The following is a 22,550-nucleotide window of genomic DNA, read 5'->3' as shown; positions in this document are numbered from 1 at the left end:
GACCAAAACAAAACCCAGCCTCTAAATCCAAATAAACCTCCCTTGCTCTGGGCTGGCAGTTGTTTTTCCAAGCTCTTTGTCTCTTCCCAGCCCTCCCAGCCATACAGCATAGGGATTCCAGTGCCTGCACCTCATTAATATCACGGGGGAAGGCAGATGCTTTGTCCAGGCTGCCCAGCTCCAGCGCCCAGCAACATTCCTGCCTCGCAGGGTGCCTGATCTGGGATTGCTCCGGAGCTGCCAGCACAGCCATATGTTGCTAAGGGTCGTTTATTCTTGTTTGTAAAATGTATGGCTGCTCCCAGCTTCCACACTGTCAAAACGAGAAGAACTGGCCCCAAAATCTCTTGCTGCATGATTGGATCAGATGCCTGTACATCTGTTAACGCTGTAGGAGCTGTAAAATGGAATAAGTTGGGCTATAACTCAAGCACCTCGATTACCACTACGATGTGGGAGCAGCAGAACGGCTGCTGCTCCGCCAGCGATGACACAAACATCCATTGTGCCAAGTCAGATGTAAATTTACACAAGGCAGCATTTCCTGGGCCAGGGCTCAGAAGGGAGGAGAGGGATGAGAGCCCCAACCTTGACAGGATGTGCTGCAGCCCCAGCCCGGTGAGTTTTGGGGTGCACAGCCCTGGCAGTGGGGAACCAACAGCTCCACTGGAGTTGCAGGAGCAGAGAGGATCACTTGCCTCAGCAGGGCAAGTCCTGTGGGCTCACAAGCTCCTGAAATCCCCTCTCAGCCTGGAAATGGGCAAGGAAAAACCCTCCCCTCCCTGGAGCAGCCCAGGGTAGGAACCATCAGCCCTGTGCCTGACAGGAGCAGGTTGAGCCTGTCTGTGGAGGAAGGGGCTGTCTGGGACCCTCAGCTCGCCCTGTGCTGCAGCCTGGCCCAAAGTGCCCACCCCAGTGCCCACCTCACCCCAGTGCCCCCTCCCCACCCTGGCAGGGCAGGCACAGAGAGGCAGAGCAACACAGGGAGGGCTCAAACCACCCCAGGGAAACTGTAGAGGGTCAGGATTGAAGAACTTGACCTCAGAAACAGCCACAAAAGCAGCTTGTGAGCACCAGTTCAGTGCCACTTACCCAGCTGGTGACAGTGCCAAGTGCCACGTGGTGTGACCAGTCCAGCACCTGCTGCAGGAGCTGCTGCACCTCTTGGTAAATGGGAGCAAACACAAAAGTGAGCTGCAGAGACATCAGGAAAGCAGAGCACAGCCTCCTCTCCATCCTAACCTGGAATCTGGCATGGGGCACAGGTGCAGAACAAAGGGATCAAACAGAGGGAATACCAGCCTGGGTGTGAGCCAGGGGTTTGGGACAGCCTGTAGGAGCAGGAGAGGGGCAGCAGGAGCTGCTGTTTGCTCCTGAACATCCTGTGTTGGGACACCCAGCTCTGCTCTGTGCCAGCTCTGAGTGAGCACAAGGCTCCAGGGATCTCTCCCATCCTCCAGGGATCTCTCCCATCCTCCAGGGATTCCCCCCCAGCTCCTCACCCCACAGTGCTCAGTTTTATGGTCCCACATCTCACCTCGGTGGCCCTGAGCGATGCGTGCCCAGATCCCGGCCGATGCCAGGGAAGCAGGGGCTGTGCAGGCCTGGCTGCTGCCAGCTCTGCCTTGGCAGCAGCTGCTCTGGGCTTGCTTTCTGCCGCTCCTGACAGTGCCAGATGCCTCTGTGTCAAAACAATGGCACTTGCACACTGACTGGGAGCCTCTCCCTCGCTCCCACCGTGCTCCCACTCCCGGCAGAGCCAGAGAGCGCTGGGAATGGCCAGTGGGGCAGGAGGGCTCCAGGCAGGGATGGAGGGGCAGTGAAGGGCTCCAAAGCTGGAGTCAGAGGGAAGCTGGAGCAGCAGGCACAGCTCTCACTCCTCCAAGGAGCTTCCAGCATCAGGCCCAGGCAGAAACACACAATACTATAATATTGTTATTAACATCAAAGCCCATGTCAGCTCCAGCAGCTGCTCCTCGGGGCTGCCCCCACTCCTGCACTGGGGGATCCCACTTGGATTTCCAGCCTGTTTCCCTCTCCACCAGTGGTTCCAGTCACCATTCCCAGATGTGCCCTGAGCACTGCTGATCCCAGCACCTGCCCCTGCATCCGAGGAGCACCAACACCCTCGGGAAGGACCAAAGTCCCAGCACTCTGCAGGACCAGGCAGAGCTTCTGCAAGCATGTTCTAACATGAGCAAATCCTGCTTCAAACAATGCTGCCAGGTCCCTTTGGGCTCAGCAGGCCTTGCATCCCCCCATCTGGAGCACCCAGCTCTCAGGGGCACCAGGAACCAGCCTGGCAACAGGAATTCCCATGGGAGCAGCCTGGCAGACTCACAGAATCCCACACTGGTTTAGGTTGGAAGGAACCTCAAAGCTCATCTCATTCCACCCCTGCCATGGGCAGGGACACCTTCCTCTATCCCAGGTTGCTTCCAAGCTCTGTCCAGCCTGGCCTTGGACACTTCCAGGGATCCAGGGGCAGCCACAGCTGCTCTGGGCACCCTGTGCCAGGGCCTCCTCACCCTTGGAATAAAGGCAGGTGCTCTCTGAGAGGTGCCAGGGCCCCAGTGCCCTGCTCTGCCCTGCCAGGAGTATCTCACCAGCACATTCCCTGCCCTAGGAAAGGACCAGGAGACACCCAACCATCTGAACTCATCCCAGCTTTATTTTCTCTGCAGGTCGGACACACAGGGATGGAACCAAGGTCTCCACGGCAGCAACTCTTGGATAGAAAAGATCCTCGTGAATCTCCCGTGGCAAAACCATCCCTGGGCAGAATTCACAGAGCAGGCAGGGACTGACACGGCCTCCCTGGGACACAGGAATCCTTCCCTGCAGCCACTGGGAATTTCCCAGACATTTATCACATTTTCCACACCAGCTCCAGCACGGGAGCAGTGTCTGTAGTGCAACATCTCCAGGTTTGGAGGGACCAAGCTAAGTCTGCAGTAAGATTTTTTCCTAAGAATTGTACTCCTGAGAAACAAAGGGAAAAGGGGAGCAAGGATTTGATCTCAGTGTTCAACAACTCATTTCACTGAATGCTCATTGTGCTCTAGTCAGACACACTGCACTTCTAGGAAAAGGAGATTTTGGGAGATACTTAAACTCTGAGAGGTCCAAGGCAGTGCCTAAACCTCCCAACTACACAGTCACCAACTGGTTAATGCCAAAATGTTCTATGTATTAAAACAAAAAGAAAAGAAATTTACTATCATCTTTAATTTCTGTGACTCACAGCCCAGTGTCCTGAACCCTCTGGATGCAGACATTCCTGTCTGCACCAACACTTCCCATCACTCCTGCTTAATCTCACTGATTTGACAGAGAAGAAGGATCCTGACACTGCTTTCCAGATGCATTTCCAGGCATTGGTTCTAAAAAAAGGGTTATTTCTCTGAAATCCATCTGAAGCACGACAGGAGGAGGATGAAGCCAAGGCCATCTCGCTGCTCGGTGCTGAGGGTTTTCCAACCCCTTGGAAATACTGTGAAATTTTGTGGTTAAGGGGGCTCTTCCAGAGCCCAGGGTGTGGAGACCTGTGCTCTGCTGAGCTCACCTGGGCACAGGAATCCCATGGGACGGACCAGGCAGGACAGCAGGAGAGGTGGGATACGGCCAGGGAGGGGAATGAGGATCCTCAGTGCCACAGGGAGGGAAGGAGGGAGAGAAAACCCTGGGCAGAAGCCAGCAGCCTGTGCAGGAGCTTGTTTCACCAGTGAGGTGAAGGGGAGAAGGTGACTGGCTTTTAACCCTGTCCCCAAGAGGGCAATGCCATGGCTCTGCTCTGTGCCAGAATCCCAGCAGGGCCAGGACAGCCCAGGAGCAGCCCAGTCTCTCCTCTCTCCAGCCTGGGCCAGGGCAGGGCTCGCAGCAGCTCAAAGATAGGAAGCTGCAGAGACACTTTATGGGTGTCTCAGAAATGGCAGGAAGGATCCACACCTGCCCAAGTCACCCCCTGCAAAAGCTGCCTGCTCCAGGCAAACACCAACTGACAGAAATAAGGCCAGAAAGAGACAAAGTGAGAGAAATAAAGAGTTTGGCAACAAAGCAAATGTGGCTCCTACACAGAGAGCCTGCCCTGGGTCCAAACAACTCTCTAAGAAAGGGCCTGCAAGCAAAGGGAAACCTCCATCCCAGAGGGATTTTGCCAGTGGAGGTTTCCAGAGGATTTGGTACATTCTCCTGGTTCCAGTGAGGAACCTGCCCCACCTGAGCACTGTGCTGGGGAGCCCGAGTGTGTGCCAGCTCCTGTCCTCTGGAAACCAAGGAAAATTAAACCTTCAGTGCTCCTGAGAAATTGAGACATGACTCTTTCTGTCCCAAGGCCTGGGTCTGGCAGGAGCCTGGCAGAGGCACAGCTGGCTGAGCCCACTCCTGCTGCTCCAGCCCTTAACCTCTGGCATTCCAAAGCCTTCCCAAGAGCCACAGGGTCCATCTGCTCCTGCTGAAGCTGCTGCTTCCCTGTGATTCCTTCTCCAAGAAACACCCAGGACCCTGCAGGAGCAGGGACACCTGGAATCCTCCTGTCCTGAGAGAGCACTGCCCATCCAGGCACTTCCAAGGCTGACACCTCCTTGTGGGCTCCGCCATGCCTCTGCCTTTGTGCAGCTTCCCAGACTCACTTCCAGCCAGCCCAGCTCCTGGGGAAGGAAAGAGCAGCACTGCCATGGCAGCAGCTGCCCAGCCTGCTGGGGGTCTCACTGTCACTAATCTGAGTGGCACTTGGAGCGTTCCTTCCATGCTCCCCCGGGGTTTGCTTCTAAGGATGATTTCCGTGGGTGTCAAGTGAAGGGCTTAAGGTCAGGCCCATCCCCTCCTCCAGCCTAAGAAAAACCAGCCCTGAGCCCAGCAGCTCTTCCCTGGATCCCTGTGAACCTCCACCACCAGCTGCCTCTCCAGGCCTCGAGCGAGCGGTCGGCTCCCGCGGAGCTGCTCCGGGCTCCACGTGGGAAGGGCTCCCCCTTCCAGCAGCAGCTCCAAGCCCCATCCCGAGTCCAGGCCGTGCCTAGGACAGCTCGAAGCCGGTGTTCATGCTGATGGCGTAGCGCAGCTTCTCCCGCAGGATGCTCTTCTTGCTGTAGTTGGGGAGCTTGAGGAGGTTGAAACACGTGGAGGAGGTCGGGAGGCGCCCGCCCGGCTCCTTCTTGCGGATGGTGAAGAAGCCGCGCAAAACACTGCCCAGGGTGTCCCCCGTGTCCTGCAAGGGCACAGAGCTGTCACCTCCCTCTGTGCTCCTGGCACAGAGGCACGGGGCAGAGGTGCCAACACAAAACCCGGCACAGGGAACAGTGAGCTGAAGCCCAAAGCTCAGCTTCCCACCACTCTCCAAGGAGCTCTGCTTGTAACTCAATGCCTGACATGGGCAGGGTGTGCAGGGAGACAGGTGGGACACAGGGAGGTAACACAACCCTGGAGGAACACAGGGAATCCAGGCAGGAAGAGTCTGGAGCTGCTGTGGGTGTGTGCAGCCATGAGCATCCCATTGGGGTAGGGCTGTTCTTAGGTACAGAATCCTAGAAGGGTTTGGGTTGGTAGGGACCTTAAAGCTCATCCTGTTCCAACCCCCTGCCATGGGCAGGGACACCTCCCACTATCCCAGGTTGCTCCAAGTCCCATCCAGCCTGGCTTGGGACCTTCCAGGGATGGGGCAGCCACAGCTTCCCTGGGCACCCTGTGCCAGGGCCTCACCAGCCTCACAGGGAAGAATTTCTTCCTGATATCTAATCCTAACACCTCATGTTCCCAAGTTAAGGGTTTCCAGGTCAGATGGAGGGGAGGAAGCTGGGCAGGGAATTGCCAAGCCCTGAGAGCAGGATGCCTACCTGGTCATCAGACACTTCCACGCAGCGGATGGAGAAAGGAGGCTTGAGGTAGGCAAAGCCCAGAAGTGGAGGCCTGGAGCAGCTGGTGACAAACTGAGAAGTGCCACATGGTGATGATGGGAACAGAACAGCCACACAGAGACACAGTCCCAGCACTGCTGGGACTGGCACTGAGCACCCCCCAGTGTGTGTCTGACAGCCTTTGGAGAGTGCCACCTCTGCAGGGCCATTCATGGTGACACCACAGCACCCACAGAGCTCTGCTGGGCACTTCCAGGTGTCAGGAATTCTGGTGCCCCTTCAGAGAGCACCCAGGTAACCAGTGAACAGCCCTGGCCCCACCACCCCAGATCCCAGCTGGGCAGGGATGGCTCCTCACTCACCTTGAGGAACATGGCTCTCTCCTCAGGGCTGAAATCGTTGGCCAGGATGTCCCAGAGCCAGATGATGACACGGTGACTGCCATGGAAACCCCCGTAGTACACCGTGTGTTTCCTGGGGAGAGGAAGGCTCTGACAGGCCTGCCACTGCAACAGGAGGCTGGAAGGATCACTCAGGTGGGATTGTTTGGGTTGGAAGGGACCTTAAAGCTCATCTTTTTCCATCCCCCCCCACAGGCAGGGACAAATTCCAGTAGCCCAGGCTGCTCCAAGCCCTGTCCAACACCTGCCACAGGTCAGGGGTCACTGCTGACACTGAGCCCCCAGTACTTCCTGGGCACTTGATCAGAGGAAAGGGAAAAGCAGGCAGGAGTTCTGCTCCCAGAACCAATGGAAGAAAGGACCCATCCCAAATTAGCCTTAAGGAACACATTCCAAAGCTCTCTTCCTATCTGCTCCTCACGTTCCAAGTAGGAGCAGCAGAAGTTGTGGCCAAGTCACTGTCCTGCCACCTCCCAGGAGCTGTGCAAAGGAAAAGCTCAGCTCCCGGGCCAGATGAGGGATGCCCAGCAGCCCCAGCTGTCACTTACTTCAGGTCCTCGAGGTCGATCTCGGCGTTGTCCCCGGAGATGAGGCGCTGCAGCTCGGGCGCGGAGAACATGCGGATCCACTCGGGCTTGATGATGGACCTGAAGCCGCCGATGAGAGCGGCGGTCTGGCTCTTGATCTGGGTGTGCATCCGGAAATGTGCCATCAGGTGGATGTAGCTGATCCTGTGGGACAGGCAGGTGCCACGGGGGACATGGAGCTGCCAGGGGTACCCAGCACCCACCACTGAACTGTGCCTGATGTGTTTCTCCAGCTCCAGAAGGACTGGGACAGCCTGGACAGGGTTATACTTCCCCCTCCAGGCCCTGCTTGTTATTTAAGCAGATGAAGATGTTTTTCTGCCCCATTCCCCCCTGCTCATTTCTCAGAGCTCCTGCCCAGCTCAGGGACTAATTGGCTTTAATAACTCCTTGATCAACCTTGGCTGGACACAGCTCCACCTCCTTTGAACAGCTCAGCTCTCCAGGCAGACTCCTCTAGGTCTGACCAACGGCTCACTGGGCTCTGCCGCCCCATGGCTGGAGAAACACCACACCAAAACCATGAAGCAGATTCCCACCTTCCTGCAGGATGTGGGAAAGGTGAACTTTTTGTTAGAGAGAGGCTCTTCCTCTTCTCACCTCCAGGCAAAACACCTGAACTTGCTCATTCTTCTTCAGCAGCTCCCACACAGACCCCACCACAATTCCACTGCCTGGGTTTTTGGCAAGGTCACCCCAGCATCCCCAGGCAGAGCTGTTTCAGACTGCTGTCATTCCCAACACTTCTGCTCCCTTCCAACTCCCAATTTTGGGTGCAAAAGCATCAAATTTCTGCTGTGAATTACTAGAGCAGCATCCAGGACTTTCAATGTTTTTCCCCTGAGCTGACTTGTGACAAGCCAGAGGAAGATCCTTTCAAATGCAAACTCCCTGGCCAGAGCTGGAGAAGAGAAAAGCCTGGAAACATCAGGCTGCAAAGCACAGATCCAGGTGGGATCCAGCTTCCATTTGTCAGGAAAAAGATAACAACCCCCAGATCACCAGTTCAAACACACATTTGCTTAATAGATATTTCATTCTGCTTTTATGAGCACTGAAGGGGATAGAGAAGGAAATAAAAAAAAAAAGGAACAAAAAGGTGGGGTTGGTTTGCAGGCTCCGGAGTTGACATTTCTGATAACGATCTAAAAGCCGGTTATCTGTGAAAACAGCCCCGGGGCTCGGTGTCTCCTCTGATTTCCTGGCTCTAAAGAACGACTGTCGAGTACATTTGAATTCAGCACTGTCTGCTCGGAACACGGTGCTTTATACAACTGCCACATGTTATCATTCTGAGGAGATCTGTCTGCTCCAAGGTGTCTTTGAGCATCTGTGCCCTCTGTGTTCACGACTGTGTGCCTGAATTGCTTTGAATCCATCTGTCTGTATCCATCACCATCATTAAATCCTGCAAAATCTCCCTGACTGGGTGCCTTTGACCTCAGAAGTGCTGTTTCAAGAAGTAAATTGTCAATTTTTATTTTGCAAATCAAATTTAATACAATTTCTGCCGATGAACTGTAACCAGCAAATTCTATTAAGATATTTATGTGCTCCTTCTCCTCCAATCTATCTCAATTCATTCCAGATGCAAGCCCAAGGAACCAGAATAAAGTATTGTGCAGTGGTGACCTTAAAAATCTAATTGCTGTACTTACTTATTTTCATTGGTAACGGGAATGGTCTTCCCTCCAGGAACAAGTTCATGGCAAACCAGCTGAGGGAAGAAATGATTGGATTGCTAATTACTGCCTGGAACCACAATGGAAGGAAATGCCATGCTAAGCTGTTACCTCCCCATAAAACATTTATTTTTACAATAAAACAGCAGGATTTAAAATTTAAGTAATAATCCTGCTTCTGCCTCGAACCAGTTTCACTTAACTATTAACAGAGTAATTGAACAGTAGGAACTGCAGCTCTCCCACCAGTGGAGCCAGCCCTTCTCCAAGGAAGCTTCCTCTGCAGTCTGATCCATCACTGCTGAACCACACACAAATCAATTCCAAGAGCCCTGGGGGACTGTCACAATCCCAGAATCCAGAGGCTGAGCAAGCTCGGAGAGCTCAGCCTGACAGCACAACCCAAAGCTGGCTGAGGCACAGGTCTCATGCAGGAGCTCCTGGAGCTCTGTCCCTCCAGCTGGGCACTCCAGGCAGGAAGGCAGAGAGCCAGGGGGGATCTCCCAGTGATCTCCTCCAGCTCAGGGCCAGTGCAGGACCCTCCAGGAGCTGCCTGCAGAGTCACCACTCCTCTTTGCCCAAGCTGAGGCAGCACAACCTCATTCCCACTTTACAGAGGCCTCTGTGCCTCAGCTCCAGGTGAATTCCAAGGTCAGACTGAAGCCCAGCACAGGGAATGAGCTCAGCTGTGACATGGCTGTGGCTACAGGGACACAGAGTTCAGTCAGGGTGACCCCACCTGGCTCCTTCAGCACGACCAAAGCACTGGGGAAACAGGAGTGCCTGGGTTATTTTTAACCTCAGTGAACCACAGCCTTCAGTGTCTCATTGCTGGGCTCCATATCCTGCTCCTACCTTCATTTTTCACATGGAAGACCTCCAAGCTGAAACCTCAGCAATCCTGAGGCAGCAGCAGGTGTCCTCCATGGCTCCCCATGGAATCTGCAGCACAACACTGCCAGCAAAAAGCATTTTTATCTTATCTCTCCTGATTTTCCAGTTCTGCACACACAGCTTCACAGGGCTCAAGTGCAACCAAGTCTTCCTAAGGGAGTGCCAAACAGCTTTTCATTCTTTAGGCCAAGAGACCTCCTGACACACTTGGGAGTTTCCCTGACAGAAACATCTATGTGGGAAGAAAAGGAATTTCTCCCTATTCACAGACTCTTCTCTTAAGAGGGCAACACCAGTTATGCAGGGGAAGCATTAAACACTTTTCAAGCCTGGAAGTAGAAAAATTAAGGGTCAGAGGGGAACCTCTTCTTGTGGAAAAAGCTGTTCTCTGCCCACAGGTAAATACTGAATCCCAAGGCTGAGTTCAGACAAGCTGAGAGGACAAAGCAGAGGTAAGGTCCAACAAATCACTGAATAAAAACCTACCTGACCCATCACATCTTCATCATAGGACAGTGTCAAGCCCAGGTCACTGATATCACCATCGTAACGCTGGAGAACAACAGGGAAGAAGGAAAAAATGGGAAAAAAAAGGTCAGGGTTCAGCAACAGAACCACCAGTCACTCCCAGTTTCTAACAACAGGCAGCAATCAGGGAGGTGAATGACAGAAAAATTATTGCTCCAACCTTAATTGAAGTGAGATTTTTATAGAACTCTGAGTCCAAGGAGGGCAGTTCATCCACGGAGCTGTAGAAGACACTGTGGTGGTGCCCAAGGAGCTGACTCAAAAAGAAGGAAGCAAATGGTACATCCACAACTATTCCCTGTGGACAAGAAGAATGCACAGGTGAGGTCCTGCCACACACTTGTGGTTGTGGCATCTTTGGCTACCTGCAAGGCAGATCTTGTGATGTGGAACAAGTGCAAAGAGCACTTTGCAAGGCACCAAAATCAGCTACAAATCTCACATCCTCTTAAAACCCATCAATTAGTAAGGCAGGTGCATAAAGGCACCTGGGGAACTCCACGTGTTCTTTAAAAGAACTGCATTACATGGTTTGAACTGAAAGAGGGGAAACTTAGTGAGATACATGGAAAAATCCTTCCTTGTGAGGGAAGTGAGGCCCTGGCAGAGGTTGCCCAGAGAAGCTGTGGCTGTCCCTGGATCCCTGGAAGTGTCCAAGGCCAGGCTGGACAGGGCTTGGAGCAACCTGGGATGGTGGAAGGTGTCCCTGCACATGGGAAGGGGATTGGACTAGAAAGTTCAATCAACCCAAATCATTCTACCATTTCATCCTCCTTTTTGCCTTATGTCCCTTTGAGGTATCCACAAATAGATGTTTGTAAGGTGGAACACCAAAAAACCAGGCTGGTGTCCCAGCACCACGAGGAACAATCAAGGCATGACAAGGTTTTACCTCCATGATTATTTTTAATACATGCCTGAAGAAATTCCAGCCTGTTCCACTAAGAGGATCTTTATCCAAGCCATTTTTCAAAATTCCACTCTTCAGTAACAACCCCCCCCCAAGCAGGACAGGTGCCCTCAAAGTCACCATCACTGACAAGATCCCAACCTGGTGCTTCTGGCTTACCTCATACACAGCCTTCCCAAGCATCTTCCCCACAAACTCGAAGAGCTGCAGGTAGTTCTCATGGATGTAGGATGTTGGGGATGGATACAGCCTCTCATCACCACTGGTGGTCTGCACAAAGAGATAAGAGCCCAGTGAGCCAGAATGGCTTTGCCTGCACCAGGTCACCTCAGGTGGCACCCGTGTCCTACCTTGAACAGGTTCAGCGCAGGGTCAAACACCTTTTTAATGATCTCTTCCAGGAACTCTTTGAAGACCCCATCCTGATCAATACCAGCCTCATCGACCCCCAGGTCATTGACAAACTTCACCCTGATCACTCCCTTCATGGCGTTCTGGGAAAGCTGCCTGAGCTGCTCATATCCATCCTACACAGAGCAGAAAATCCAGAGGACAATCCCAGAGAGAGACACATCAAACACCCACCCAGAGATGCAGCAGAGACAGGACACAGGCCCACCACAGAAATCTCCATTTGTCATTGAGTCTTGAGCTCAAAAAACCAGCATTTTCCAAGTCAAAATTCCAGGTTTGCAGCAGCCTGAGCTGAATGAGGATCCAGCATTCTCCTGGAATGTCAGTTCTGGGAGTGTGTCCCTCAGCAGCCACAGAGAAGGTAAAACACACCCCCCTGCCCTGTTTTTGTCAGGCCAGGTTGCTGCCCTGTGGGCTGGCTCGTGTCCCTCACCTCCAGCATGCGGGAGCGGCGGATGGTGATGTGGGTGACGTGAGGGGACGCCGAGCTCGTCTCCACCAGCCCCAGCTTCTCCTTCTCCTTCGTGACCATGTTCCGGAAAAGCAGCACCCTCTGCAAAAAGAAAACAAATGGACAATCCATGAGGATCCTCATCCTGCAGGGCAGCAGGGATTTGGGAGGCTCCTGACACACAGAAGTGCTGCTGGTTGTCCTGATGCCAGCTATACCCAGTGGTGCCACTGTCACCCTGCGTGTGCAGCTGCACACACAGATCAGTTCTAACTCAACACAGAGATCAAGACATTTGAAGGAAATGCACTAGGAAGGGGTGAGGACACAGATCAATCCTCTCTCAGTGACAGAAATCAAGACATTTAGAGGAAATCTATTGGGGAAGGTGAGGATGAAGCAGAAGACTTTTATTTGGCTGGCATTTCAAAAGAAGCTCCATGTCACAAAATGTTCCAGACACGTGCCTCTCCCACCCCAATGGACACCCAGGCCATTGATTCCCAGCTTCCACCCTCTACCCCCATCCCACTCACGTTCTTGTGGGGAATGACATGTGGGATGTACTGCAGGAGCAGCTGGGCTCGTTTCTTGTCCTTGTCCAGCTCCTGGAAGAGCACGCTGGGTTTGAGGTCCCTTGACAAAAGAAAGGCAGAGATTCAGAGATCCCTGAGAAATACCCAGGTGTGGGAGAGAGAGGGAACAGGCAGTGATTCCAAAGATGACTGAAGTGCTCAGTGTACACACTAGGAAGGTAAAAGAGACCAGGGACACCCAAACTCTTGGGTGCTGAGTCAGTTTTCAAAGCACCACCTAAACCTCCCACCACAACATGAGAAAAGCACAACACGAAGGGTGTCCTTAACTGCAACCGCAGGCAGCAGTTCCCACCTCGATCCCACAGGCAGAATGTCAATAAGGAATCCCAAATCAGGCCTCCCAGAGGATGTGGAGCAGTGGGACAAGCCTGGAGCTGTCCAGGACCCCTGCCCCCGGCCACTCACTTGCGCAGCCAGTGATCCTCGGGAGCGAAGCGCCGCCGACAATCCCGCTCGTACAGCACCATGAGCCAGCCATGGACAGAATGGAACAGCTCCAGGGTCTCCCCTCGGGCATTCTCTGCACAAAAGGAACAAGGCAGCAAAGTCCAGGCACCCTTGGCACCAGCAGGAGCCACACCTTGATTATCCTCCCCACAGTAACAGCACTGGGGTGTTTTCCTGACCTGCACGGCCTCCGGAGGGAAGGAATTTGTACCTCTGGGAAGAGAGATGGTCTCTTCTTTAAACAGAGCTAATCAAAGCCATCTCATTTCACATCAGAACTGGACTACCTCAGCTAATTAGCAGAGAGCTGAGCTGTACCCAAATTATACCAGCAAAGAGATCCACAGCAGATTCTACAGAGACCCAAGCAAGCTGCTTTGCCTGGTCACAGCACTGCCCTGCTCTTGTCCAACACCTGGCCCAGCCTTGCTAAACCTCATCTCTGCCAAAAACTAACATGCCCATCATGTCTGTTACACAAATCCTTACTGGAAATAGGGAAGTGCTCTGGATTTGGCACAAAGTATGATCGTGGCATCTGGACATCAAAAGACTGGGACATATTCCCACATTGAAGTGCTTTTTGTGCCAAGGAATAATTAGCAGAAGCTTCAAATTCCAAAATTAATGCCATTTGTGGTTCTAACAGTAACATCAACTCAATCTACTAAAAGCACTCACCTACAATTCCATCCCAGATCATCTTAAACACGAAGGAATTCAGGAAAGAGGAGATGGTCACCAGCTCTTCCAGTTTGAATGAAATTTGCTCTTCGTAGACCTCGATGTCATCCAGAATCCTGTCAGAGCAAACAAATGCAAATGCACAAGTGTAAATTTAATTCCCTGTTGAAATTTTCATAAAGGTACATTATCCTTTAGCAGCAGCTCTTATTTCTATGACAACTGACACCCATGAGGATCTAAAAGTCATAAACAACCAAACCTTATTTATGGATTTTGACTGATAGCAGATCCTGACAGAAGATAGTATGAGAGGCTGAGGTACAAGCAAAGTCAGTGTTTCAGGCTTAAAAGGACCTTTTCCATTCCAAAGAATTTTTTTGCCTCATTCAAGAGGAGAGAATTGTCTCTGATGAGCAGCAAGGGCAATTTTCCACCCCCTTTCCCATCTTTTGTGTTGTTTCTTTTCCCCCTCCTGCTCAGTTTTCTCACCAGCTGCAAGCAGCACACGGCTGAGGGAGAAAAGTCCTTTTGAAGCTTTTTATTTCTCAGGACTCAATCCCAAAAGCTTGCTGCTTTACCCTGCCTACTTATCTTCATGAAAAGACATAAAACCTTAAGTGTTTCTCTAGAACCTGAAGGAACACAACAGCTGCATGTCACAAATCCAGGAATTCCCATCCATGAGCTACCTACGTGATGAGGTGACGGGAGCAGTCACAGAAGAGCATCAACATGGCCAGCAGCCTCTTGGATTCCTCTGTGTCATTGTTCAAACACTCCAAAAAGAGTTTTAACCCCCCCTGTGGTCCCAGCTCACAGATGAAAGCCCACAATTTGGGCAGCAGATCATCCAGGTAAGTGAGACCTATGAAAACATAAAGTGCACCCGGTAAAGCTCATTCTGCTGCTTGTGAAAGCTCAGAGAGGTGAGACTTGAAGCTGAAAGAGCCTTTTGCAAAGCAGAAGAGGAACATGAGCATCCCATTTGGCTCCCAGGCCTGTCTGCATTAACACGAGATGGACAATCACCAGGAAAGCACAAAAAAAATATCCCTGAACTTTTAATGAGGTTTTGTTAGCACATCTTGAACCTCTTCCCTGTAATTCTTTGGCAACTTTAGAAAATAATGAATTTCTGTGATCCCACATCCACCTTAGGGATGAGAACACAACAGGGCTGCACCCATGGTCACCACAAAGTACCCAAAGCTCTAGACTCACTCCCTGCTCTGCCCGCAAGACCAAAACAGTGCTGATCTCCTCTACCCCTTCCCAAGACAGGCAACTTGTTCTCAAGTATGAAAGCATTCAGTGTTTCCACCACAGCAAGATTAATATTGCCAGGCTCCCCAAAAACCCTGACTCAGGCTGAAGACTGAGAGGGAGTAAGCAAGATTTCATGAGAGGGAAACTTGCTTTAATTTGTATTCTTGAGAGTTTGTGCTTGATCAAGTGGTGCTGAATGTTATTGATCCCATGGATGATTCAGGATGGAACAAGCCTTCCCCAGCCAGTCAATAACCTGCTGGCAGTGAAAAAACTCCCAACAAATCAACAGAAATAAGAAAATCTTTTTTTTTTCTCTCTCCACTGGAAAGGATCTGAGCAGCAGGGAGGTGGCCTGACCTGTGAGGATCTGCAGGCGGATCTGGGTGAGGGTGGTCAGGGTGGTTTGGTACAGGACACAGATGCTGCAAACCTTCTGCACCTCGGCAGAGTCCACGCGCTTCCCTCCCACTGGCTTCAGGATGTTCCGGACTGAGGCTGACTTCTGGAAAGCTCTCTTGAACAGGTCTGGGGGCAGAAACACAGGAGGAATGCCAGAGGGCAGGCTTAGATGGGATTTTGGGAAGGAATCCTTCCCTGTGAGGGTGGGGAGGCCCAGGAAGAGGGTGTTCAGAGAAGCTGTGGCTGCCCCTGGATCCCTGAAGTGTCCAAGACCAGGCTGGACAGGGCATGGAGCAGCCTGGGACAGTGGGAGGTGTCCCTGCCCACGGCCCCAAATCCCTTCCAACTCAAACCATCCCACAGTTCTATACATGCTCTACAGGACAAGGTGAAAAGAATGAGCTGTAAATGCACTTCCAACCCAAACCACTCATGATGGTCCTGACTGCAGCAAATAATGACCACAGGATCCAGTGTTATGGGCAACAGCTAGAAAATATCAGATTTGCAGTTATCTTATCCCAAATCCTTTTCTGCAGGACCACCACACCTCACAGGTGCAGGATCCAGCTTCACCTTGCTTTCCACATGGGAAGCTGAGCTCTCATCTTCCCTTGGAAGTCTTAGGTTTTGCCAAAAGCACTTCAGCTACTTGAGAAAACGATGAAAAGAAACTGCTAAATTAAGCAAATATTTTTCTAGCACCAAAGAAAGAGACTTGCCCCAGGTCACAGAAGCATTCCAAGGAGGAATTACAAATAGGAGGCATCACATCCCCACCTAAGCAGCAGCAGCTACTGCAAGTAATTATTCAAAGCTTTTGGCAGAAGTGGAAAAGTCAAAGCCCTGTGAGTTTGGGAGGGAGATCCACATAAACACACACACATAGACAAAAAAAAAAAAAAAACAAAATCCTCCAGAACTGACTTTTCATAGGAAGGCTGTTCTGAGGGGAGATTGGCTGTGCTGGCAGCTGAGCTATCTCCTGATTTTCCAGCAGTTTCTTGCTGAGCACATCATTGAAGAGGATCCGGATCATGTGGACCCCCCAGAGGTGCTGCAGCTGCTTGGTCAGCAGGGGCATGGACTCGTTCAGCCTGGAAGACAGAGCAGGGGGACAGGTTAGAAGGCAGCTTGGAATAAAAGACCAGGCAGTGACACTGATCCATTTAGCTCATAATCCAAACTGGAATATGCACCCGCCCACGGAATAGTCTGTGCAGGACTGCCACAGTTTATTGTGCAGCTAGAACCTGGAATATCTGAGAAATTATTCTCACTGTTTATCTCAAAACATAAAACACTTTGCAACACATAAAAAAAATTAAAAAATAAAAGGAGAGCCTTCATCATCTCTCCTAGTGAGGTCCTTCCCACTCACCCATAATCCACAGTCTGTGAGAACCAGCCCAGAACAGGGTGCCAGTGGGTGAGGTTGGATTTCTTCTGGGACACGTACTTCTGGCAGTAGGAGAGCATGTGGATGAGCACCCCCACAAAATGAGCTGTCTCCTCCTCCAGCACTTGGTCATTCAGGGAGCCCAGGAACACCAGATTGCCTGGAGGAAGGAGCAGCACAGCAAGGCTTAAAGAGGAACAGATGCTGTGGGACAGGGGTTACAGGTGAAGTGAATCCTTTCCCAGTCCCAGGAGAGGATTTGTGTCAGCAGTGATCTCAAAGGCCACCCTGCAGGAAGCCATTTCCAGCACACATCAACCCCTGAGGTGACATGTCCCTTTGGCCACCTTCCCACCAACACCTTCTACAAACTACTAGAAGCTACAAACCACGGTTATGCCAGAGTCCCAACTGGTAATCTTGTTCCTTTTGCAGAAATGTGAATTTAAATGTGCAGCAGCATTTAGGGGAGGGAGATCCAAGTCTGCCACACTCCAAGACTTGCTCAGAGTGCAGGTGAAAAGCTGGCAGAGATGATGCATGACATGGATACAAGAGCCCTTCTTCCCTTTGTAAAGGTCTTAAACCTTGTCTGTAACATCCCAAAATACCCTTCAGTTATATTTTAGAGAAAATTATCAAAATAACAATTAAAAACGATGAGTTGGAAGCAGCTCTGCCCCATGGAAAAAGAAGATCTGAATCAAGACTCTTTTTCAAATCCAATAAAAGAGGTGGAGGTGCTCACCCAGCAAGCAGAGAGTGTGACTGCCCTCCAGGCACACGCAGACATCCCGGCACTGGGACTCCCAGCTCAGGAACAGGATGAATTTCCGGAAGAGATCGTGGGATTCCATCACTGCCAGGCGCTGGGAGACAGCATGGAAGGGCCAGTGAGGCTGGGAAACAGCACATTCCCACTCCTGATCTGCCAGCAGCACTTGGCACTGGCTTTTCTTCCCAAATAAAGCAGCAAGTTGAGGCTGCTGCCCCACAGTGTTTGACACGGAGCTGGGCTGGGAAATAAAACCCCTGGCAGGTGAACAGGTCATGCTGGAGATGGAATCAGACCTTTGCAATGATCTGTCTGCAAGAACACAGGATTTGTCCATTTGGCACAAAACCTGCTTGTCTGCACCAAGCAGATTGAATTAGATTGGTGGGCAGGACACTTGTCACCCCCACAGTGCCTTTGCCACCCAAAAGGGTGATTTTGGCTTTGGGTCTGTCTGTGGTTGTGGAAAAGGAAGAGCAAGGACATGAAAAATTCAAGCTGTGGGTCAAAAATGCCTTTATTATTTATTCATTTAGGTATTTTAGGGCAGTTCAGCCCATCATCCCACTGGTGTTAATAACTTCTGCATTAGAAATCCAGAGCATTTGCAAGGCTTTCACAACAGAGAACTGAAACTGGCAAAAGAGAAATGCCAAAGCTCTGTTCCAAGAGCTGATAAAATGGAGTAACAAGTGGCCTGGTGTGATAATCAGTCCTCTGAGATCACCCACTTACCTCAGGGGTGAGAGTAGCAAGGTGAGTCATTATAGCAGGCACAGACATGACATGGATCAGGAAGGACCTCAGCAGATTGTCTGAGAACTGTGCAGCAACCACAGGGCTACAGAGAGAGAGAGAGGGAGACACTTCAGAGCTCAACCCAACCTGGGAAAGCAACACAGCCTCCAACTGAGCCATCCAGATCTGGATCCTGGGAATTCCCTCAGCAAGAACCACAGACACAGGGAATGGGCTGGGTTGGAAGGGAACTTAAAGCTCAGCCCATCCCACACCCCTGCCATGGGCAGGGACACCTTCCACTATCCCAGGTTGCTCCAAGCCCTTTCCAACCTGGCTTTGAAGCATCCCAGGGAAAAGATCATTCACTCACACTTCTGTTGTCAGAGCAAGCTCACCCTGAACTGAACTGCACCCTCAAGTTTAGGCTCACACCAGTTCCTAACTTAAAGCCACTCCAATCTGAAAAAGGGTGACAGCAAAGTGAGCCATTTGCCTAAAGCAGCTTCTTTCCTCAGAGTGATATTCTCAGTGGCACAAAACCACTGAAAGAATGAGAAGTCTTAAGAAAAAAAAAAAAAACCCACAAAAAAATCCCAAGTTTGGCTGCAAAACCCCCCCAGGCAGCTCCAGCTGGCTCACCGCAAGGCAAGGGAGAAGATGGCAGTTAAGGAACCTTTGGACAGGGAAGGTCTGGATCTTGCCAAGCCATTAGTTAGCAAAATCTGGAATGAAAAAAAGAAATCAAAATATAAAAACCCTGCTGTACTCAGAAAAACAAAATATTATTAGTCCTTAAAGTCATTAAGTGAATTTAATGCAGAGAAAAAGAACATCAGAGCAGCCTAAAATCCAGTTCTTACAAGTTATTTGGCAGAACTAGAAGGGCTTCAGGTTAATAATGGCAGAAGAGAGACACTGCAATGAAATCAGACACTCTGCAGGACTTATTTCCCTAGAACCTGTGCTCACAGACTTTAAAAATTAACAGGCAAGGCTTAGAGTTTGGTAATGCAATTCTTATTTAAAAGATTCATTATATCTGTTCCTTTTCCCAGCAGAGCAGCAAACAAACCCAACCAATACAATGTGGCAGCTGCAAAGTTTGGCAAAATTATGTAGGACTTGTCCTTGTTCATCTCATGATGGGGTGATTAAGCAGGATTTAGGTTCAGCAGCAGTAACAGAAAGGGAAGGATGGATTGGGTCTCAGGTGGGGACACTGTGCTTTACTTGAGAAACTTGAGAGATTTTTGCTTTGCCTGAGAAAAATATAATCATGTACAAATCACCAGCAGCTCATCCCTGAGACCCCAGCACAGCCCCAAAGAGCTCCTCAGGAGAGGGGCAGAGGCAGGGCTGGGGCTGGTTTGGGTGAAGCTGGGACTGTGGCAGCTCAGACTGACCTGCAGCACGGAGTAGAAGCCCTTCTGGTTCAGGTGGCCCATGATGTTGGCACAGATGTGGTTCATGGCAGGTCTCAGGGTCTCACCTTTGGGTTAAAGCACTCATGTCACTCCCACAGCACCACAGCCCCACTCTGACTCCCCCACACAAAGGTTTGTCACTGCCCAAGCCCTCCTGGCACAAAGTCCTTGTCCTTCTACACAAACCCATCATTCTGGCAGCATTTCACACTGTATTGTTTAGGCTTTAAGAGTCTCATTTCCTCCCACTACTTGTCTGCCTTTTCTACACCTAATTCCTACAAAACCCCAGAGTTAAGAGCACATTCCCTTATCCTCTGAACACTTCTTGTGTGGGGGTTTCTGCAATATTATAAAAATGCTGTAACAACTGTTGGTGTCCTAAGGGAAACAGCCTAATCCCAAGGGGAAGAGTCTAATCCCAAGGGAATCCTTGTTTTGGGCAAACACAGGAGCAGAATGAATCTTTGTGATAACCAAGGTGCAGAAACAGAATCCCAGAATGGTTTGGGTTGGAAGGAATGTTAAGGATCATCCCATCCCAAACCCCTGCCAAGGGCAGGGACACCTCCCACTATCCCAGGTTGCTCCAAACCCTCTCCAACCTGGCCTTGGACACTTCCAGAGATGTGGAACTTCTCTGGAACTTGTGCCAGAGCATTCAGTAAATTTTAACACCAAGTCCCAAATCAGTGGCTTAAAGATTTGGATGCACCAACCTTTTCCCCGGAGGATCTTCCAGGTAGAAGTGTCTGTGAAGGTGACCAGCATTGTGAGGTGCAAGTTCACCAGTCTGGAGTCCTGCAGGATGTCAGGCTGGGATAACAAACAGCAGAGTTAACAACTCCACTGAGCCTCGTGCCACCTGCCAAATGCAGGGAGAGAAAACACAAGGATAGTCCTTACCTTGAGCTGCTTGAGGAATTCACAGCAAAACCACAGGATGTCTTTGATCTGTTTGATCCACAGGAGGGTGAGGTCCTTGGAGAGTGCCAGTGACACGTACCACACCTGAGCAAGGGGGGATGCACAGAGGGACCAGGGTTTGTGCTTCTGCTGGGCAGAGTTTGGGAACTGAACCCAGCAGTGGGACCAAGATGCTCCTCTCCCCAAATTCTCACATCACCCACCCCAGAAACCAAGTGTCCTTTAACTCCTCGGCTGCACAGGGTAAAAATATCCCAGGAATACTAAAGGACTTCCCACAGTGGAATTTCCACAGTGCTCAAGGGTTTCTGAAAGCTAAAAGTTACATATTAGCAAAGTAAATCCCCACACAGAGAGTTAAAAATTACCACCAAGCCCTCCCCACTCCAAACCAAACCCCCCTGCTGACCTTGGGCTCGCTCTCCACATCCATGCTGTTCAGGATACAACGGCACAGCTTTTCAAACCTCTGGGAAAATCCAAAGGTGGGATTAGTTCTAACTACAGGAAGGGCTGCTCTGGAAAAGCACAAGAACAGCTCAGCAGAGGGAAGAAGGTCTCTCTTTCTCAAATCAGCAAATGTTCCAGCACATTCCCTACAGGAATTCTGATGGCTCCTTCCCTGGGAGCACACACATCCTGCTGCTGTGCAGAATTCCCTCCTTGGGAACACAGGGCTTTTTTTGGGTGCTGTACCTACAGAAAACTGCATTTGAGCACAGATTTCCATGGGATAGAGATTAAAAAAATCCCTCACTGCTGCTGCTGCCATTGGAACACAGCTTTCCATCTCCCAGTCAGCCCTCACAGCTTCCCGAGATCATTTCAGGGCTTCACTCTGAACCCACAAGTTCAGGGCACGGTGAGAAAAGCTGCTGGGGTACAAACAGCCTTCCCTGTGCCAGCACAGATCTCTGGGAGCTGTCCCAATGTACCTGCCTGGGGAACTGGGGTGGGCCAAAATCCCCAGGCACTGCTCAGCTCCTGCAGCTGGCACAGTCACCAGGAAGAGCATCCATTAAAGGATGTCCCAAATACAGAACCACTGGTGAAAAATTCAAGGTTTCTCCTGCCTCAATCCTACAGGAGATCCCTTCAGGAAGGGCCAGGAGCCAGAGAGAACCTTGGTGAAGGCAAAATATGTTGCAAGAACATCCAAGATCACTGAGTAAAGAATGAAACATATTTAACCTGTCCCCAAAAGCACGTCAGGATGTCAGGGCAGTGTCCTCACCTCCTTGTCCTCCTTGGGATTGAACACAAACAGCAGCTTCCTGGCAATCCTGAACACAGACAGGGCACTTCTTTTACTTGAGCCACATTCATTTGTCCCAAAGAAATCCTCCACCTCTCTCCTAGCAAAGAGGGAAAAACGAGGAGTTAAAAAGCAACCACAGAGCAAAGAATTCCTTCCCTGAAGGGCCCCACAAGGAAGATGGAGAGAGACTTTTTACAAAGTGACAGGAAAAAGGGGAAAGGACTCAAACTGACACATGACAGGGTTAGATGGGATATTGGGAAGAAATCCTTCCCTGTGAGGATGGAAGAAGCTGTGGCTGCCTCACCCCTGGAATTCCCCAAGGCCAGGTTGGAGCTACCTGGGCTAGCGAAAAGTGGCGAGGGGTTTGGAATGAGATGAGCTTTAAAGCCCCTTCCAAGCCAGCCCATTGCATGATGCCACGAATCCCACACACCTGATCTCCCTCTGCAGGCGGCAGCGACACAGAAACCTCCTGACCAGAGCCTGGAGCTGCACTGCAGCTCTCTCCCTCTCCTTCAGCTCCCGCCGCTCCTCCCGCGCCTGCCGGGCCTTGTCCAGGAACTGGGCCCTGGAGGATTGGCTGGCACTGAACATGGCTGGAGCCCCTCAGGGAGCAAAGGATCCTCACAGCAAACGCCTGGAAAACCAGAGCAGAGTGGAAAAAACACTCAGAGAAGGGCAGTTCTTGGCTCCCTGCAGGGGAGGAGAGGATCCGACAGCAGAGGGAAAAGTGGGATAAAAAAAAAAAAACAAAACAGTGACTGTCACGGGGCTGCTGCAGGGACACAGAAACACTGGCAGGGAATCCTTCCAGCACAGCCCACAGCCTGCTGCAGGCTGGGAGATTTTAAGTGGAAAAATAAACAAATCAGTGGTTTTGACACTGTGCTCCACCTCCCCTCT

The 22,550-nt window shown here is 51.1% G+C and overlaps 1 protein-coding gene across 3 annotated transcripts in view; it reads right to left on the bottom strand.

Moving 5' to 3' along the window:
- Positions 1 to 2,653: 2,653 nt before the first annotated feature.
- The window catches only part of UBE3B (ubiquitin protein ligase E3B), a 20,881-nt gene continuing 984 nt past the window's right edge, over positions 2,654 to 22,550 (bottom strand). For 2 of the 3 annotated variants that reach the window (XM_053959193.1, XM_053959192.1), the window contains exons 3-28: positions 22,081 to 22,284; positions 21,621 to 21,741; positions 20,796 to 20,855; positions 20,366 to 20,470; positions 20,179 to 20,275; positions 19,439 to 19,524; positions 18,675 to 18,757; positions 18,030 to 18,135; positions 17,268 to 17,388; positions 16,502 to 16,679; positions 16,048 to 16,217; positions 15,079 to 15,246; positions 14,146 to 14,317; positions 13,447 to 13,565; positions 12,724 to 12,838; positions 12,256 to 12,355; positions 11,702 to 11,821; positions 11,205 to 11,381; positions 11,014 to 11,124; positions 10,105 to 10,242; positions 9,903 to 9,968; positions 8,499 to 8,557; positions 6,802 to 6,984; positions 6,215 to 6,326; positions 5,832 to 5,924; positions 2,654 to 5,206 (exon numbers count right to left, since the gene is read on the bottom strand). In XM_053959193.1, coding sequence (XP_053815168.1) covers positions 5,015 to 5,206; positions 5,832 to 5,924; positions 6,215 to 6,326; positions 6,802 to 6,984; positions 8,499 to 8,557; positions 9,903 to 9,968; positions 10,105 to 10,242; positions 11,014 to 11,124; positions 11,205 to 11,381; positions 11,702 to 11,821; positions 12,256 to 12,355; positions 12,724 to 12,838; positions 13,447 to 13,565; positions 14,146 to 14,317; positions 15,079 to 15,246; positions 16,048 to 16,217; positions 16,502 to 16,679; positions 17,268 to 17,388; positions 18,030 to 18,135; positions 18,675 to 18,757; positions 19,439 to 19,524; positions 20,179 to 20,275; positions 20,366 to 20,470; positions 20,796 to 20,855; positions 21,621 to 21,741; positions 22,081 to 22,241 — 3,213 coding nt within the window. In that variant the 5' untranslated portion in view covers positions 22,242 to 22,284 and the 3' untranslated portion in view covers positions 2,654 to 5,014. Of the gene's footprint in view, positions 5,207 to 5,831; positions 5,925 to 6,214; positions 6,327 to 6,801; positions 6,985 to 7,868; positions 8,291 to 8,498; positions 8,558 to 9,902; positions 9,969 to 10,104; positions 10,243 to 11,013; positions 11,125 to 11,204; positions 11,382 to 11,701; positions 11,822 to 12,255; positions 12,356 to 12,723; positions 12,839 to 13,446; positions 13,566 to 14,145; positions 14,318 to 15,078; positions 15,247 to 16,047; positions 16,218 to 16,501; positions 16,680 to 17,267; positions 17,389 to 18,029; positions 18,136 to 18,674; positions 18,758 to 19,438; positions 19,525 to 20,178; positions 20,276 to 20,365; positions 20,471 to 20,795; positions 20,856 to 21,620; positions 21,742 to 22,080; positions 22,285 to 22,550 lie in introns of those variants that run through there. The other variant, XM_053959196.1, reaches the window with a different exon arrangement.

This window comes from Vidua chalybeata, chromosome 18 (genome assembly GCF_026979565.1).
Source record: "Vidua chalybeata isolate OUT-0048 chromosome 18, bVidCha1 merged haplotype, whole genome shotgun sequence".
Lineage (NCBI taxonomy): Eukaryota > Metazoa > Chordata > Aves > Passeriformes > Viduidae > Vidua > Vidua chalybeata.
Note: the sequence above shows the minus strand (reverse complement) of the source record. Positions and strands in the feature narration are given on the sequence as shown.